The sequence below is a fragment of the Coturnix japonica genome, chromosome 9 (assembly GCF_001577835.2).
Source record: "Coturnix japonica isolate 7356 chromosome 9, Coturnix japonica 2.1, whole genome shotgun sequence".
Lineage (NCBI taxonomy): Eukaryota > Metazoa > Chordata > Aves > Galliformes > Phasianidae > Coturnix > Coturnix japonica.
The window spans coordinates 4,360,820-4,377,066 of NC_029524.1; the positions used below are offsets into that span (position 1 = coordinate 4,360,820).

The 16,247-nt window shown below is 39.8% G+C and overlaps 1 protein-coding gene across 4 annotated transcripts in view; it reads right to left on the reverse strand.

The window, feature by feature from the left end:
- PIK3CB (phosphatidylinositol-4,5-bisphosphate 3-kinase catalytic subunit beta) overlaps window positions 1-16,247 on the reverse strand; it is an 80,472-nt gene that overhangs the window by 1,722 nt on the left and 62,503 nt on the right. For all 4 annotated transcript variants that reach the window (XM_015871193.2, XM_015871195.2, XM_015871197.2 and 1 more), the window contains 10 exons: window positions 14,593-14,714; window positions 12,593-12,736; window positions 11,618-11,717; window positions 9,123-9,301; window positions 8,379-8,488; window positions 7,991-8,069; window positions 2,930-3,097; window positions 2,296-2,419; window positions 1,565-1,710; window positions 275-407 (listed from right to left, as the gene is read on the reverse strand). In XM_015871193.2, the coding sequence (XP_015726679.1) occupies window positions 275-407; window positions 1,565-1,710; window positions 2,296-2,419; window positions 2,930-3,097; window positions 7,991-8,069; window positions 8,379-8,488; window positions 9,123-9,301; window positions 11,618-11,717; window positions 12,593-12,736; window positions 14,593-14,714 (1,305 nt within the window). The remainder of the gene's footprint in view (window positions 1-274; window positions 408-1,564; window positions 1,711-2,295; window positions 2,420-2,929; window positions 3,098-7,990; window positions 8,070-8,378; window positions 8,489-9,122; window positions 9,302-11,617; window positions 11,718-12,592; window positions 12,737-14,592; window positions 14,715-16,247) is intronic.

Sequence of the window (16,247 nt, forward strand, 5' to 3'; positions counted from 1 at the left end):
CCAAGAAGCAAACACCGCTAAGTGGCTACATGTGAGATGTAAAATGACCAAACTCACATCAAAGAATGGTAGAGAGGAACAAATACTCATCGTTTCCTTTTAGCCCCCAGAAGGAATAGGTACTTTATTCTACACAGATGAAAAGGAGTGCGTTGAGAACTTCATGGGAGTCTTGAGGTAAATTGAAATAAATTAAGAATTGTTCATCTTAGAACCAAAATTCACATGCTAGAATAACGCTACGATCACACTGAGCTGCAAGTCTTATTCTTACCTTGAGATACTGGATGTCCTTGACAGAGGTGAGCTCTGGAAGCCCTGCAGTTAACATCAGTGCAAAAAGTGTAATAAATAGATTTCCATGTTTTCTCAGAATCAGGTATGCTTCTTCACAATACTGCCGGAACCTTCATATTCAACCAAAAAACACGTGAATGAACACAACACATCCCATACCTCTCTAACCGCTCCTTCAAGCATTGTTAGAAAAGACCAAAAGCTTTACAACAGGCACAGAACAGTAAGGTCACCATCCCATCTCTCTGATAATTTATGTTAAATGCCCAGATGATGACACACAGTGGATCCATGGGTGAAAACAAAATCACTAAAGTACTCTCTGCCAATCCTACCTATCCCTGTAAAGTGAAGTAATTTCTTCCTGCTAACCTGGTCATAACTGAACTGGCTGCTAAAGCTGGCATCAGGACCTCTCATGCAGACACTTCAGAACTCACTCAGTATCCCTCAGTGTGTCACTGCATTATGCCTACTGTCCAACCTGGAGATTTCCATGAGAGGAAGACCCCTCCAGACTAAACAGTTACACTTGGAAGGAAAACAGAAACAGAAAACTGCTGTGTAAATTACTTCGTATTCTACAGCTGTTCTTGCAACAGCACAGTCACCTTCATGCTTTTTAAAACAGAGCTACAGGTTCATCTGATTACTGTCCAGGAGAGAAATGGCAGTTATTTGCCATTTCTCCTAATACACATACACCCTCTTCTCCCAGGAATAGCCATAGAATTTGTTAAGCCATATTTAAATGCCTCATTTTATATCTCTGCCAATAAACTCTTCCTGTGAAACATCCAGAATGACCATCCTGTCACTTGGTGGGACTGACACAGAAAGGGAAAAGAAAAACCTTCCTCAGTAAGCAGGAGCTAAGAGGGAGCTTTCCCTTATCACACACCTTTGTCTTCCACTGCAGCTCTCTAACCCAAGATGGGAAGAGAATGCAAAAACATTGAATTGTCAGCACAATCATATATGCCCAAGCACCTAAATAAGACTTAGCACACCGAATGTGCACCGAATGTCATCTCCTGCATCATCTGCTGGAGAAGACAAAAAGGAGTCTTTCCACTGCAGTTTCTAATGCACAAAGTAATCTGTATATGAATTGTAGCTCAAGCAGAGAAGCAGACTATAACAAATGCATTAGCACAGATCCACACATGAGAAGGAGCAAAGGGAACTGGACAGGATCCTGCTGCATCGCAAAGTGTCACCAGAGATCAGCTCAGTTACAAAAGGATCAGATTTAAACAACACTCACCGACCAAATTTTTCAGTGTTCCCTGTTTTTCCTTGTTGAATAACATGAATGAAATCATAGGTGAGTATGAAAGGTACCCTCTCCCTTTTAATTCCAAACTTAGACTTGAAGTTGCCAAGAATATGCCCAAAATCTATATGAAAGAGCTAAAATAAAGAAATAAGTATTAATTTCTCCAATGAAATAATCCATTTATCTAATACCTCAACAGGGTGCTGATACCAACAACAGTTAAGTCACAATGTTACTCCTCATAGTAACTGCTTCAACCCTCCTGGAGTACCTGGTTTTACAGTGTGTCAAGATTTAATTACAGATAGACACGGATACAAACAAACAGACAACCTCTAGTTTGTTTTCAAGTTCCTGATCTGCAGACACTGCATTCAGGAAAACCACACTGCTCAGAACTACATTCCGTGCATTTCTAAAAGATGCTATTTTGCACTTTTGGAGCTTTTGCTCTGTGACTCTGCACCATTAAGGGGCCTTTCAGATGCTCTGAGAATCATCCACAGAATAACTCGGAAAACAGCTGCTTACAAAGCAAGCAGTGGCTGTTCCTTCCACTCCTCTTCCATTTCAACCTGTCTTTAAAGCCCTCTGCAATTCTCAGTAAACAAAAGAAACCTCACAACTTTCGGATCTAATTCTACTGATGCTCAAAAGAAACTGGAAGTCCAAGGAGATTCCCGTACAGCCGCTGCAGTTCTAACAGAACACATTTTTACCTGACCATTCTTTCTGACCATGATATTGTCACTGTGTCTGTCACCGATCCCCAGCACGTAAGTAGCTACACAGTAGCCAGCGCAGGACAGAGTGAATTCTTCAATGGCTCGGTCCAAGTCATCTCTAGAAACACAAAAATAACTGATATCAGCACACTCTACTGGCATTTCAAGTCATGACTCAACACGAACAAGGACTTTGGGTTGGGTAAAGAAAAAACTCCTTAGAATACTGCAAAATTAGACGTAATTGAGAGAAAGTACTGTAAAAAACAGCTATGGAGAGCAGGAGAAATCTAACTACGAAGGCAACGGCATCCAGATTTCAGACCTACTATGCACTATGCTGTTTTTTTAATGGCTTGTGGGTTTCTTTTTGTCCTGTTTGTTTGGCCTGATTTAGTACATCCTCAACAATAGGAAATCAAAGTGCTGCAAATGCCAGAAGTTCTGCTGGAGCTCTGCTTGAATTCCAAGGGCAATTTGAAGCCAGAATCTGAAGCCAGATTCTGACACATTGAAAAAAGGAAGCGACACAGCTGCCAGACAGACACATGATCCTGAACTCTGACAGACAGACCGGCAGAAATCCAATGTTTTACACTACAGATGAGAAAACAGGTGCAGAAATTACCCTAAATTGTATTCCTTCAGCCAGTTTAAGAGAGCATCTTTGTTGAAGGCAGCAGCGGCGGCAACATTGCTACTATTTAACTGAATGTCAGCGATGGTTTCTGAGCTGGAAACAGCCTCAATAAGGCCGGAATGATCTCCAGTTGCTAAACAGCCATACGGCAATATCCTGAAACAAAACATAGATTAATGATAAAGCCAAATATAACAAGCACGCCTCTTTACCCTGTGAATATCTTCAGAGGGCTGAATACTCATTGAACTTGAACATTACACTCTTGGAAGCAAAGATATGAATTTGGTTTGCAAATTTCAAATAACAGCAATTCATTTAAAACATTCATTTTTCCTACTGCATGCACATATACAGAGGAAATTAACCACAACCCGTATTTTGCCATTATACCTGAGAAAGCTATTACCTGTAATTTTGTAGGAGAAACGATAGAGGGAGCCCTTTATTTGCATTTGTTAATTTCCTGGCTAAATGGCCAGTAACAGATTTACCTTTGAGTTTCTTCTATACTGTGGGCTACTTGTGTAAGTAGAAACAACATTTTCCCCTATTTTTCCTATTTCAACTTAAAACACTCAAAAGCCCCTTTTCAAGTATACGAATGAAATAATGTATTTCATCTCTCATTAATTTTAAGCCTAGAAAAATAATGGAAAACAGGAGGTACATCTTTCAGTTCACCTGATACGTGAGAATATTGACACACTGTTGAGTAGAAGAATCTACAGCATCGCTGCATTAAAGTAAGACAGAGATAAACATCTGAATTAAGGGGAGTTATCTCGACACAGGTAAACGTGCTTTTCCAAAGCATTTCTTTTCTCTTAGAGGAGAGAAGCCATCACAGCTGCTTTCTACAAAGGCACTGCATCACACATAGAGACACCTACACTCATTTCAGCCATCTCAGATCACAAATGTGCTCTCAATTCTGGTCATGGATCCTTGTATTAAAAAACAGACACTCATGGAAATCTAATTGCAGTGCACAGTTATTGAGGAGTGCTCACTGACTTACACAGCTGTATAGAAATGTGCAGGACATAAAGTTTGTGTGGGTGTACAGATAGAAGGAGAAAGCTTTGCTGGTGGAGGCGTCATCATTTACATTTACAAACAAAACAGATATGAATCCTGATTTCTACAAGGCAGAACTGTACCTCTCCTGTGAGACAAACTATTATCTAAAGCCACAGAAGAAAAACAAAAACCCAGGCAAAATTAATTGGAGCTTCTTGGCATAAGAGCTATTAGATGGAACAGTTTCTCTACTACAGTGATAATGTACCGTCGAAGGGGTGTAAGTGCTAAGAACCATATAGTTGGGTACTCTTCCATTGGCAACAAAACAGAAGATGAGATTCAGAAGGTTATTTAGAGAACATCCAACTTCAAACCAAAAAAAGAAATGCAGATTTGGAACCTTCATTCCATTACTATTAAATTATTTTATATTATTGATTTATTAATAATAAATTAATTATTAGTAAATTGGTAAATAAATTAGTATTAAATTAAAAACCCCAACTCTAGGCCAAAGGGTTTTCACAATGCACAGAAGCATATCTGTAATTACTGAAAGCCAGCATGCATGACACAAGGAAGCACTGCCCATCCTTATCATGACATGACAAACGTAAGCCGAGTATTGCCAGGTTAAAGTGCACGCTGGCCCCTTTCCATGGTATTTCAACCCACCACACTTGCAGCTTAACTGGGCACATGTCCAACAACTTCCCCTTCAAAAGCAAGCAATGATGAAAAGCCTTCAGCCCCTTGAGGACTCTGTGCTTACAACTGGAGGAAAAAACATCCTTGTCAGAGAGACACTTTGACAGGAGTCAAGTTAGGGACAAATCTGCTCAGCCCTTTCCATCTCATCCCAGTCTTTATGACTTCACCATCTGTCAGCAGGATACGTGCCATGTGAAGCCCACTGACAGCTCAGCACAGCATTTCTGGGCAGGAGAGATATCTTCACTCTTTGCTACATTTTCTCAAACATCAACACAAATGAAGGGGGAAAACTGTTAATACTGTTCTGTATTTCAATAATCTGTAATTCTTCCTAATAAATAAAACCCCAAATTCTGGTACTTTATGAACACATCCTCTGTAACCTCAGGTCCAATTTCAAAACAATGGTAAGTTTTAAACTTGTCAAACAGAACTTTTTCAGTGGTTTGATGAACTCTGGTTTCATTCAAACAAAGTCACTTAATGTGAGATTTCACACAACCTCTTTGCAACTCCCTGCACCACTCCAAAAAGTAACTATGTACTGAATACTTCTGTGATAGTTTACTGCAGTAAAGATGAATCAACAAAGATCAAAGTCCTCAAATTTAGGATTTTCTGCTGTTCTGTGCCCTCACAGGTTTCTCCCCCAGCACAACAGCAGTGCTGCAGCACAGGTAAAGCACTAGAAATACTTCTCACTGAATCTTGCTCTCATTAGAGCTGCATCACTGCAGACCCACAGCACGCTCGGGAAGACACACTGTGTTTGTCTGCTGCGACACGTATTTGTAACATTTAAATGCTTCTCACAGAAATAATTTCTGTCATCTGCTCTGATTACGTCCATATGTGTGACTTCAGACTCAGAATTTTTTGGAGCAAAATTAACCACCATCGTTATAACTTTTGCTCTGGGCGAGATATTTCCAACTCAGAGTTCTGGTAATAATTTGTTTCAGAAGTGAATAAGAAGGACTTGGTTCATTTCTTTAAAGCAGACAGATTAATTAAAGAATATGCTTTTTTGTTTTTTAATTGCTCTCTGCGCTGGACTGAGCGATGTCTAAGGAGAACTGAACTCCGAGTCAGACTTCTCTAAATAACAGGGTAACCTTCACCTTTGCTGCTGGTCTTTGTTGTCTAATGGTTGGATCTGAACTGAAAAGCAGAAGCAGTTTGCACCTGAAGCTTCATTCAGTTGGGCACTCTACCATGCACACAGTGACAGCCCAGGATGAAGGAACTAACGGAGACCACTGTTGCATCCTGCTGCACACACACACTTCCTTCTCTGACACAAACCCTGGTCTGGTTCCAACATCCAGTCAGAATGCACACACAGGAACCTAAACAACAGAACGTGCCATGTGTGCAAGAGGCCGGTTTACCCAGGAGACAAAACAGTTGACAGTGAAAAACAGAAAAAAAAAACGCCCAAAAAGTTCCTGTTCCCCTTTGCAGGTCTCAAAACCCACACGCTGCCCCTCTGCAGAGCAGAGCAATCTCATGGCCATATTGTGTTTGCTTCATACTTCCAGTAAAAGACACGGGCAGAGCCAAGGTTTCATTTTATATTACTAATGAGTAATTGATCAGGGACTGCAATGCATGTATATGGAAAGTGATGCTGCCCCCAGCACCTCAGTGGCAGCAAAGTTTTTGCCCTTTGATCCACACCACACATTGTGATGTGGCAAGATATTCTTGATTGGGAGTTACCTCCCCAGGAAGATAAGCAACCAGCAAGTGTTAGTGCACTTATGTTGGTGAAACAAGATGGAAGTCTTGCTTTCACTTGAATTATCAAACATTCTGTAGTGGAGAATGTTGAAAGTGCAAAATTGATGATGCATCCACCATAGGAAAAAGGGAAGATACAGCTGGAGGGAAACTTAAACCTCAAAGGATGATAAAGATCAAGAAAAAAAAGACTGCACTTATCGGCAGTGATGTATGAACTGTATTTTTCAGATCAGAAATATATGACACTGCGTTTTCTCCTGTTACAGATGTCTCCTAACCCAAGCAGTGAGAGACGAGCCAATAAACAAGCCCTGACTCACTAACAGGGCAACAGAACCTCTTACTGCGGCTACTCATGAAGCTTGGAATTGCCTCTTCTCAGGAGGCACGCAGACGGCAAACAAAGATTAGTTAAGAGGACGACTCTGTGATCCCCACATCCTCATCCTCTCGGAGTTTAGAGAGAGCTGTTTTAGCCACTCCTTTGCCAGCTGAGGTCACTTCAGAGCCCTTCCTTGGCAGACACCAGGTTAATACCTCTCTGATAGCAACAGAACTATAACCCTGCCTCAATCCCAGAGTTTTATTTCCCGATCAGAACTAAAAAAAGGATGAATGGAAGGAAGATGCTCTCAGTTATGTAAATAAATGGAAGAGGCCAATTATAGAACTTCGGTTCCTCCTGGAATTTCCCTTTTCTACATTTTTTTTTTCCTGAGATTTTTAAGACAAACCTTTGCACATCAGAGCCACGTTTTGGTTTTCCTTTTTGAGGTTAAAAAAAATATGCATTAGTCAGGAATGACTCCTAATGATGATTCCTGTTTGTTAGTCACAGTGTGTGGCCCTGCCTGGAACCTCAAAAGAAGCTTCTGGGAAGGCAGCGAGTGAAGTGTGCCTCATATGGGATCCCACAGCTGCCAGAGGTTGTCCTTGCCCCTAAGTGCTGTCTCCTCACAGTATATTTATTACACTGATTATCTGAAGTTTCACTGTTCAATTTAACCCACACTCAGCAATCCCACAGCAAACACAACGCTTCCAGAAACAATTTATTATTCACTTTCCCATTTTATCGCATACTTCACTCCAAGGAATCTTTCCATAAGTAGCACATTTTCCTGACTGCTAAGAAGTTCATAATGTTCCTGATTTGTATGAGCAGATGTTATGCACCTTACGAAACTCACATTTATGCCTGAACCACAAAATGTGAAAAGCTGAGCATAACAAATTAAGTAATCCAAATAATATTTAAGTACTTTTCTACTTTAGAAATCCTCTAATATCCTTATAAAGCAGCCGTGCTTATCCTACCAATTATATGAAGGTGAGAACATTGCGGGAGACTTTAGGATGCAGGAGACTTTAGGAAGATAATTCTGTTCAGTTTTGATGCCTAAATAACATTCTCCTCTTGCTAAAACGCAAAGCAAAACTCCAGAATGCACATTAAAGGTATCCACAATACAAGCAAGCAGAAATAGATGCTTTAGCATAAAATGTTGCTTATTCTCCACTGGACTCCCCATCCATATAAGCCAGCCCACAAGAGTTCCTTACCGGAGATCCAGGCCAGCTTCTTTCCAAAGCACATCCATCAAACGTAAAATCTGGAGTGTCAACATGTCCTGTCGGAGATCTGTAACAGAAGGTTGGAATTGCTGCCTCAGCTTCTCAGTGCCTTGGAGACAACCTACCCAATATTCATAAGACTTTCAGAAAAAGCTGTCTAAAAATCCTCATCAATGCCAAATGTGAAAGAGGGATTGGTCAGGATTGTATCGTCATGATTGGCAAGTCTGTAATTGCAAAACCAGTCAGAAGAAGATGTTTAATTTGTTTATTGATGCTACAGTAAACCTTGTTAAATTCTGGTAAATACAGAGCAACACAGTGCAAGTGTGGAATAATGAAGAAAGAAACATTCCAAGTGCTCAGCGCTGCTTACCATCACCATTTTTAAAGATGATCCCTACGAGATCTCCTCCAAACATCTTATTGTTGTACACTATCCATAGAGGCTTCATTTTAGAATCCATGTACTTACACTTCTCAACACTAGAAGAAAATATAACAAATGTTATAGGGCACTAAAAATAATTCAGCTGAACAGAACTGAACATTGTTTGAAACAGTAGAAAATGTGGACTTCCAATTAGGAAGTGCTACCTCAGCCTTCACTCTACCACTATGCTGTGTGTGCTCACCAAGTTCTGGATGTATCTGTTACACACTGACCACACTGAACGCCATGACTGGCAGACACACATCTAAATTAAGACTTACATTTACATAGAAAATATACAATCTTCTCTGTATCTTCCTACTAATTTCTAGGCTTCCAATTTAAGTGCTGTCAAATATTTTAATCACACTTTTGTGCTTATTGCCATAAGCCGAAGTCAGGAACATAGTCTAATTCACACTTAGGCTTATAGTTTAAAATGTTTAGCTATGTAATGCATTGACTAAGAGAGTATTAAGTTACGTGGTGGGCCACAAAACATCTCCAGGCTTAACTGCTATTTGACCTCAGGAAGATTGCCAACAGACCTTCTCTCACTATAGAAAGTGCTCCCCGTGACAGCATTTCTGCTAACAACACAAAGGAAGTTCAAGCAATAGGCGTTCCTGCTTTGGCATTTCCAATCAAAATCTACAGTGAAAAACTATTCACTCATCCTTTACTTACTGCAGCTCTGAAAGTATAACAGAAGGATTCAGAGGAGATTGGAGGTCAGAGAGTGCTTCTCTGTAAGCATTTTGTTTCAAACACGTGTGCATTGCATCTTTTCCTTTTGCTTTGCTTTGTTTCATGGCATTCAGCTTAATTAGGCTGTTTAAAGTCTTCATTTTATTAAGAGCTTCCACCTGAAAGAAATAGTTTATCATCAAGTTACTGCTTTGACTTTGCGCATCATACAATACGTAACTGAGATGAGCTATTAGTATTAAGTATTAATTTAGTATTAAGTAATTCTACAACATCTTTTTCAATGGAAACTATAATCAGCAAAAATAAAAAGCTGGAGAATAGCTTGTTGTCAATTACCCACTTCCCAGAAGCTTTATAAATAACAAATGGGATGAAATCTCAAATTTCCAGGCACTTTTTGAAGCAGGACTTAATATCTGCAGTGAAATTAACAGGACATTTTCCTGTGTGGCAGATACATTCAGAGTCCTACAAAACTCAGTTCTCACCAGCAGACACAACACAGCACAGCACAGATGCTTCAGTCCGCGTTGAAGCCAACAGAAACCGAGTGCTTCGTGCTTCTACAAACATTACTTCAACTGACGGATGCAGGTACTGCACTGTGCACATGCAGGTAGGGCACACAACTCCAAATGCCCACACAACCGATTGCAGACAATTTGCACATACACAACTACACAAGCTTAAAACACTTAAGCCTGTTCTGCAAAAGTTTGCACATTAAAACTGCAAAATTTAGGCTTAAGTGAAGCACTCTACTCAATTAGGATGCTTTAAATCCCAAGGTATCATCTAAGCAATATATTTTTACTTTTACAGTGTATAAAGGAAGGGTTAAGCCCTTTATTTTTCCCCCTTTCCTCTGTTTAAAAAGTTTTCTATGGGTAGAGTTTGTAAGAAAACAGTTAACAGAGCAAATGTACACAATGTAACAGAGAAAAGCCCTTTGGTAACAAACCCAGACCACACATACAAAGATTGTAACTTCAGTGCTGCACCTACACCTATGCAGATGGCTGAACATACAGTGTACCCATCAACTGTATTTACAGTAGCTGTAGTTAACATGCTCAGCAATGTGTATATTCTCTAGCAAACAGTATCCATTGAAATAACTGGAAAAGCTGATTTCTATACAAGGAAGCTTCAGTCCAACTCATAAGGTGCTGAGTCAAGACTTAGCACTTTTACAGACAGACTGAACCCTGTCAGGCAGGATGCTGTGGAAACTGTATGCAGTTTGATTATAAAACTGAGGCAGTGGAGACCTGCCAGGTCAGCCATCTGTCAAAACCAAAAGCGCTCTGCCTTTCCACTATTCTTGGAGCTGTACAAACATCAGTGACAAGGGAACAAAATGGAACCTGCGTTGTACAAACAGGAACTTTTTGAAGTATTTCTACTTTGAATTTCTTCCGTGTTTGCACAGTTGGGAATTTTTTTGCCCCTTCTTTGATTGTACTGACATTTGTTTCCTGTGAAACGCACAAAAACTGCACTGACCTCAGGGATATTGCTGCAAGCATCTCATCACCTGCCCTCCTCGTGATTTTGGCAATACTAACAAGCACTCGTGTAAGATGTGGCCTTTTCTGTGTTCTGTGAATGCCAGTAATAAAATGCACAGCAGTCCTGCTTTCAATACATTTTCAATACTGACAGTATCAAAACATTCACCATTTATCGAGCTGCTTTTTCTGTCCCCATTTTCCCTTATACAGCAAATGCAGTAATTCCAGGAGAGCTTTAATTCTCAAAGATCTCACATTAACAATCCATATTTACTTGCTCAAACCGCATCGGAGCCTTCATAACACAATGTGTGAGTCTCAACAGACCGCCAATATACTCACCAAGTGTATTTAAAAGCAAATGTCTTTTTGTTGTTAAAGAAAAAACATAACAAATCCATATTAACACTAAATGATTTAGTTTGTTTCAAAATCTTTCTTTCCAGAGAGAACTACAACACATATCCTACAGCTTCAGCATTTTTTGCATCACTTTTTAACAAAATAAAAGCTGCAGGAGGTTGTCCTGGGCTCATCTATGTAAAGTTTAGATAGAAATGTAATAGCTTCTATTGGGCAAGCTGCTCTGACAGGGAAAAATGTCCCAAGTTTTAACTGCACATAAACTCTTGTAATAATCCTGGCAGCCTACTGCTGGATCTAGAATGCACATTGCTGAAACTAGCTTGCACTTCTTGGAACACTGCAAAGCAGCCCCTGAGACCCCATAGCACCAGCTGCTTTCTGTACCCAGGAAGAGCAGCTCCTTCACTACAGCCATATAAACACATCTCCCCCTCTAATTCATGCTTTCTTCTCTCCATCTCCCCATACCCCTTCCTCTTTCCTAAACAGATGGATCTGTCAAGTTAACCTACATGCCCCATAGGAAAATGGAATAAGAATCTGAGTTACAAGCCAACATGTCAAGATTTAAAGGAGGAGGGGACTGTATACCTGTTTAGCAAGCACTTTCATGTGAGCAACACTTCCCCGGCAGTAAGCTTCAAGTATCAAACCAAACTGTACTGAAACAGCAGGTATGTGAACCTCTGACCTACAAGGGAACATCAAAACAGACCACATAATTTTATAGATTAACATTGAAAGCTGTTGAAACTGAGGAAAAGAATAAAAGCAAAACACTTTGCGGTCATTTAGATAAAAGCTGGATTTTGTAAGAAATAACAATACACACATGCTGAACACTCAGAAGGAAGAGCTGGTTTCAATGTACCACTTGTTTCTAGGTCTAGGATTGTTCTAGATGCAAAAATGTTAAGAGGTAGCAATTGGATATTCATTTTCAGGATCCACTAATAATAAAGCAAACAGTGTTAATAGATGGTACTGAGAGTTGGGGCTGACTCTCAAGTGTGTGCTTTCAAATCTCCATAAGGAAAAGCCAAAATTTCTCTGAGGAGAAACACTTTGAAAGAAACCACTGAACTTTTCTGCAGTGCCAACTGTCCTCCAAAACATTTTTAAGCAGGTCTTGCTCTTTTTACTTAGAAATATTAGAATAATTAAGTTGGAAGCAGAATCAACACGTAAGTCAATTCTGCAAGGTACCTGAATTCACAGAACTGATCATCACAAACAGCAACAGCACACAGAGCTGCTGCTCTGATATTTTCTGATCTCTTTTTTTCCTCACAGTTGTGAGGTATAAATATTGCAGTTTTACTACAAGCATAGTCAAAACAAGCTCTGAAATCATACACAAACCCGACTTACCAGCTACCTAGAGAGGAATTCTCTTCAAACAGTAGATTGCAAAGCACAGTAATAACCTTTTAATAATAGGCTGGCTTTGATCTATAAATGCCAAAGGTGTAAAAATATATCAATAAATAATATAATCTTGCTCTACATGCCACAAGTTCCATCTGGATCAACAATTTCAGAAAAACATAAGGGAAACATTCCTACCTTAGGTGCCAGAACAACATCTGTCCTATTCTTCTATTAGCAAGTGCTCTCTCTAGTAGAAATCTGGAGAGAGCACAATCAAGAAAAGGTTCGTATTTCAGGACTTGGACAAGCTGAAGAAGATACTGAGAAAGCTCTTCATCACTAGAATGGGGTACAAAAATCAGTTAGTGACAGAATAACCAGATTAATGACATTCCAGGAATTCAGCTGCACACGATAAACCCAATTAGGACAGATTTAGTTTCAAAAGTTTCGATGAGTTCATCCCAACTTTTCTATCATTTAGAGAATACGAACACACACACAATGTACTGCAATAGCCAGATTTGATCACTTAATCAGTACGTTATAATTCCAAAAGATTCTGGAAGCTATCAAACCGGTAAGTGAAACCTGGTATTTTACCATGATCCGTTACATGATCAACACCCCAGCCTGAGTGCCAGGTTAACCATCCAGGAGATTAATTGTTTTCAGGCTGAACATTCACTCCTCTCTTACCACTCAACTTCTGACTTAGAAATGGCACCTTTGGAAGTACCATAACCCACTAGATATCTAAATGCAACAGGCATGGGGAAAAAGGCCCTTGAAACATACCTAAGAATATGTGCAAACCTGTTTCAAAGCTTAAACACAGAAGGGAAGCAGTATCACCTCACTCATCCTGCTGACCACACACTCTGTAATACACCCCGTGGTTCCAATAGCCTTCATGGCCACAAGGGCACACTGCTGGCTCACGGCAAACCTGTTGTCCACCAGGACACCCAGATCCTCCTCTGCAGATCTCCTCTCCAGCAGGTCAGCCCCTAACCTGTACTGATGTATGTAGTTATTCCTCCCCAGGTGCAGGACTTTGCAACTTCTGCTGTTGACTCTCATAAGGTTCCTCTCCTCCCAACTCTCTGGCCTGTCCAAGTCTCACTGAATGTCCCCACTGCCTTCTCCTGTGTCAGCTACTCCTTTCAGCTTCATACCACCTTGCTGAGGGTGCACTCAAACCTTCCATCCAAGTTGATGATGTTAAACAAGATCATACCCAGTGCTGACCCATGGGAACACCATTCAGTAACTTGGTCAATACGTTCAGTCATGCTGCGTTATATTTATTTTGCCCTACTTTTCTTATTTCAGCTATTAGGATTCACAGCTTCTACCAGCTGTCTTCAGCAGGCGTTTTAAAGTTGGAAATTGATACCCAACCCAACCCAAGTTTGTTTCAGAGCCAGAACTGAGAATTCTAGAAATAATTCCAGATGTAACAATTCAATGTTATTTGGATGGCAGTTAAACTGCTTGTTTACACTTGAAAGAAGTCAAAATATTTTTTTCAAACACACAGCCTTGACCATTAAAAAATGAATCTTTCAACTATTCACCACAGAGACGTTAGAATTCAAGGACAGGAAATACAGTAGTCCTGCAAATGATAACATTAAATAAATCTTGCCTTAGGTTATGCTGGAGAGTAAAATGTACATGATAAGGGAAGAACTCAGATAGCAGGGGCTACTGGGAAAATCAATCAAGTCAGGAGTTGTCTTTTGTAGGCTATTACATACAGTAGCACATTTCTATTAAGGGATACAGCAAATATCTGACAAAAAGCATACAGTAGCAGGATGGACATTTTTGCATTATTTGACTACTGTGATATTTCATCTTTTCATCACTGAGAAGTTCTCACTACACTTTGTTCACCCTTTGTCCAAGGAAGGAGTGAACACACGTTTTGGAACAGAAGTGCACCACTTTTCTGTAGCATCGTAGAAAATAACAATCTTGGAATACAAGACATCAGAATAAGGAGATTTCATTTGGCTGCCAATTTGCTTATGGAGAAAGATTGCTTTACTTGGTCATTATTTACAGCTGGCTGTCCACTTAAATCTTTCCTCTTGAAGCTTTTTTTCCCCAGGGACAACCAGAATGCGATATTCCTCTGGGCACACACCACCAGAAATCCTTGCATGCAAACAACACAACAAACTCACCTCATTTGCTTTAAACAACCCACTGCATATTCTCTCACATACTGGTCTGGGTAATTGAAATCCAACAATTCTAAAGCTTCTCTAGGCAGCAGTTTGGGCCAAATCTGAAGGAGAGCTTGAAGCTGTTTTAAAAAGAAGACAATGAGGTTACAGTTAAAGTAACTGTTTAAGAAGACAATTTGGTGTAACAGACCATTAAAGCATTTGTTAAAGCATCTGAAGGTCTCATGAAATGGACCATTTTTATTGCATTTCAATGAAGATCTCCATAAAAGATATATTTTAAATAATACTTACATAGCAATAACACTGAAACAGATAGACAAACTAAACAGGCTTAGACGTGTAAATGCAGTATCAAGTATATGTATTAAAAATAAAGATGTTTTTAGAAGTAAACATTATCTTCCCACAGAAACTCAAAATCTCTTCAGTCGTCACCTCAGAAGCGTCAGCAGCACCAGACTTTACATCAAGAAACGCTGCAGCCATCAACACTTACTTATCATGAGCACTTGTACTGAACATTGCTTGTTGCAATGGGACAGAAGAAACCTGCATCATGAAATGTTCCCATCTGGTTAGACAGCAGGGAGGTCACTCTCGCTTACAGCGGTGCCAGTTGAGTGACAGCGGTTGGTTATTATTTTATTGTTTAACAATGACTGATTTCTATTCTGAGAATAAATACTGCTTGCGAATCCTGCCAACAAGTTCTGCCATCACACTGCACTGCAGGGCGGGAAGTCATGGTGACACTAAGGACAAACACATTCGGAATTCATTCACTGCCAAATCCTCTACTAAAATACTACAACACAACCAGAGTTTGGATGTAATCTATGTGGAAAATAATAGAAGAAAGCTTTCATCCATTGTACATAACACCATGAATTAATAGATCAAAGATGGTTTAAAATCAAATATAATATTCCACTTCATTTTTCTTGTCAACAGCTGGTTTTTGCTGTAGTTTTTTTCTTAAGCTTTTACTTTTTGCTCCAGGTGTCAGACTCTCACTGCAATGCTGACATTAACAGCATTTCCGATACTGAAGCACACGTTCTGCTGCAGCACACAGCAAGTACTGTGGGAGCTCAATAAGAGGCAATGTGTGAGTGCTGCTAGTTTTGGAATTCTTACATTTCCATGCGATCAGCTGGGGTGATGCCAGTTGGAATACTTACATGTCGAAGTACTACAGAAACATTCAGCATGCTTGGGGTAACATCTCATGTTACAGATAGACCAGTCTCGCTGCCAACAACAGCTTTCAAATATAAACCACAATACCATCTATGCATAAGCAAACAAGCACTGCATTCCTTGTCCAAAATAACACAATAACCAGGATTATTGTGCATTTTCAACCACTAGCTTAAATAAGATGCCTTATGCCTTCTTTTTTATATACTCAAATTTAAGGTACTTTTGAGCTGTCAAAAATATCCAACAACTTCTCCAATATTTAGGCTGTACTCTAAAGTCCCTCAGCATGTAATCACAATGCCTTTGTTTCCCACATATTTTAATGACTAAACAACATCCATTTCTGCAATTCCTATTTCCAGACAACTTTTAAAAGTGAACAATTAATTCAGAAGCACATAATGGAATTAATAGAGAACAAGAGAGAGACTGGATGTGAAAGAAAA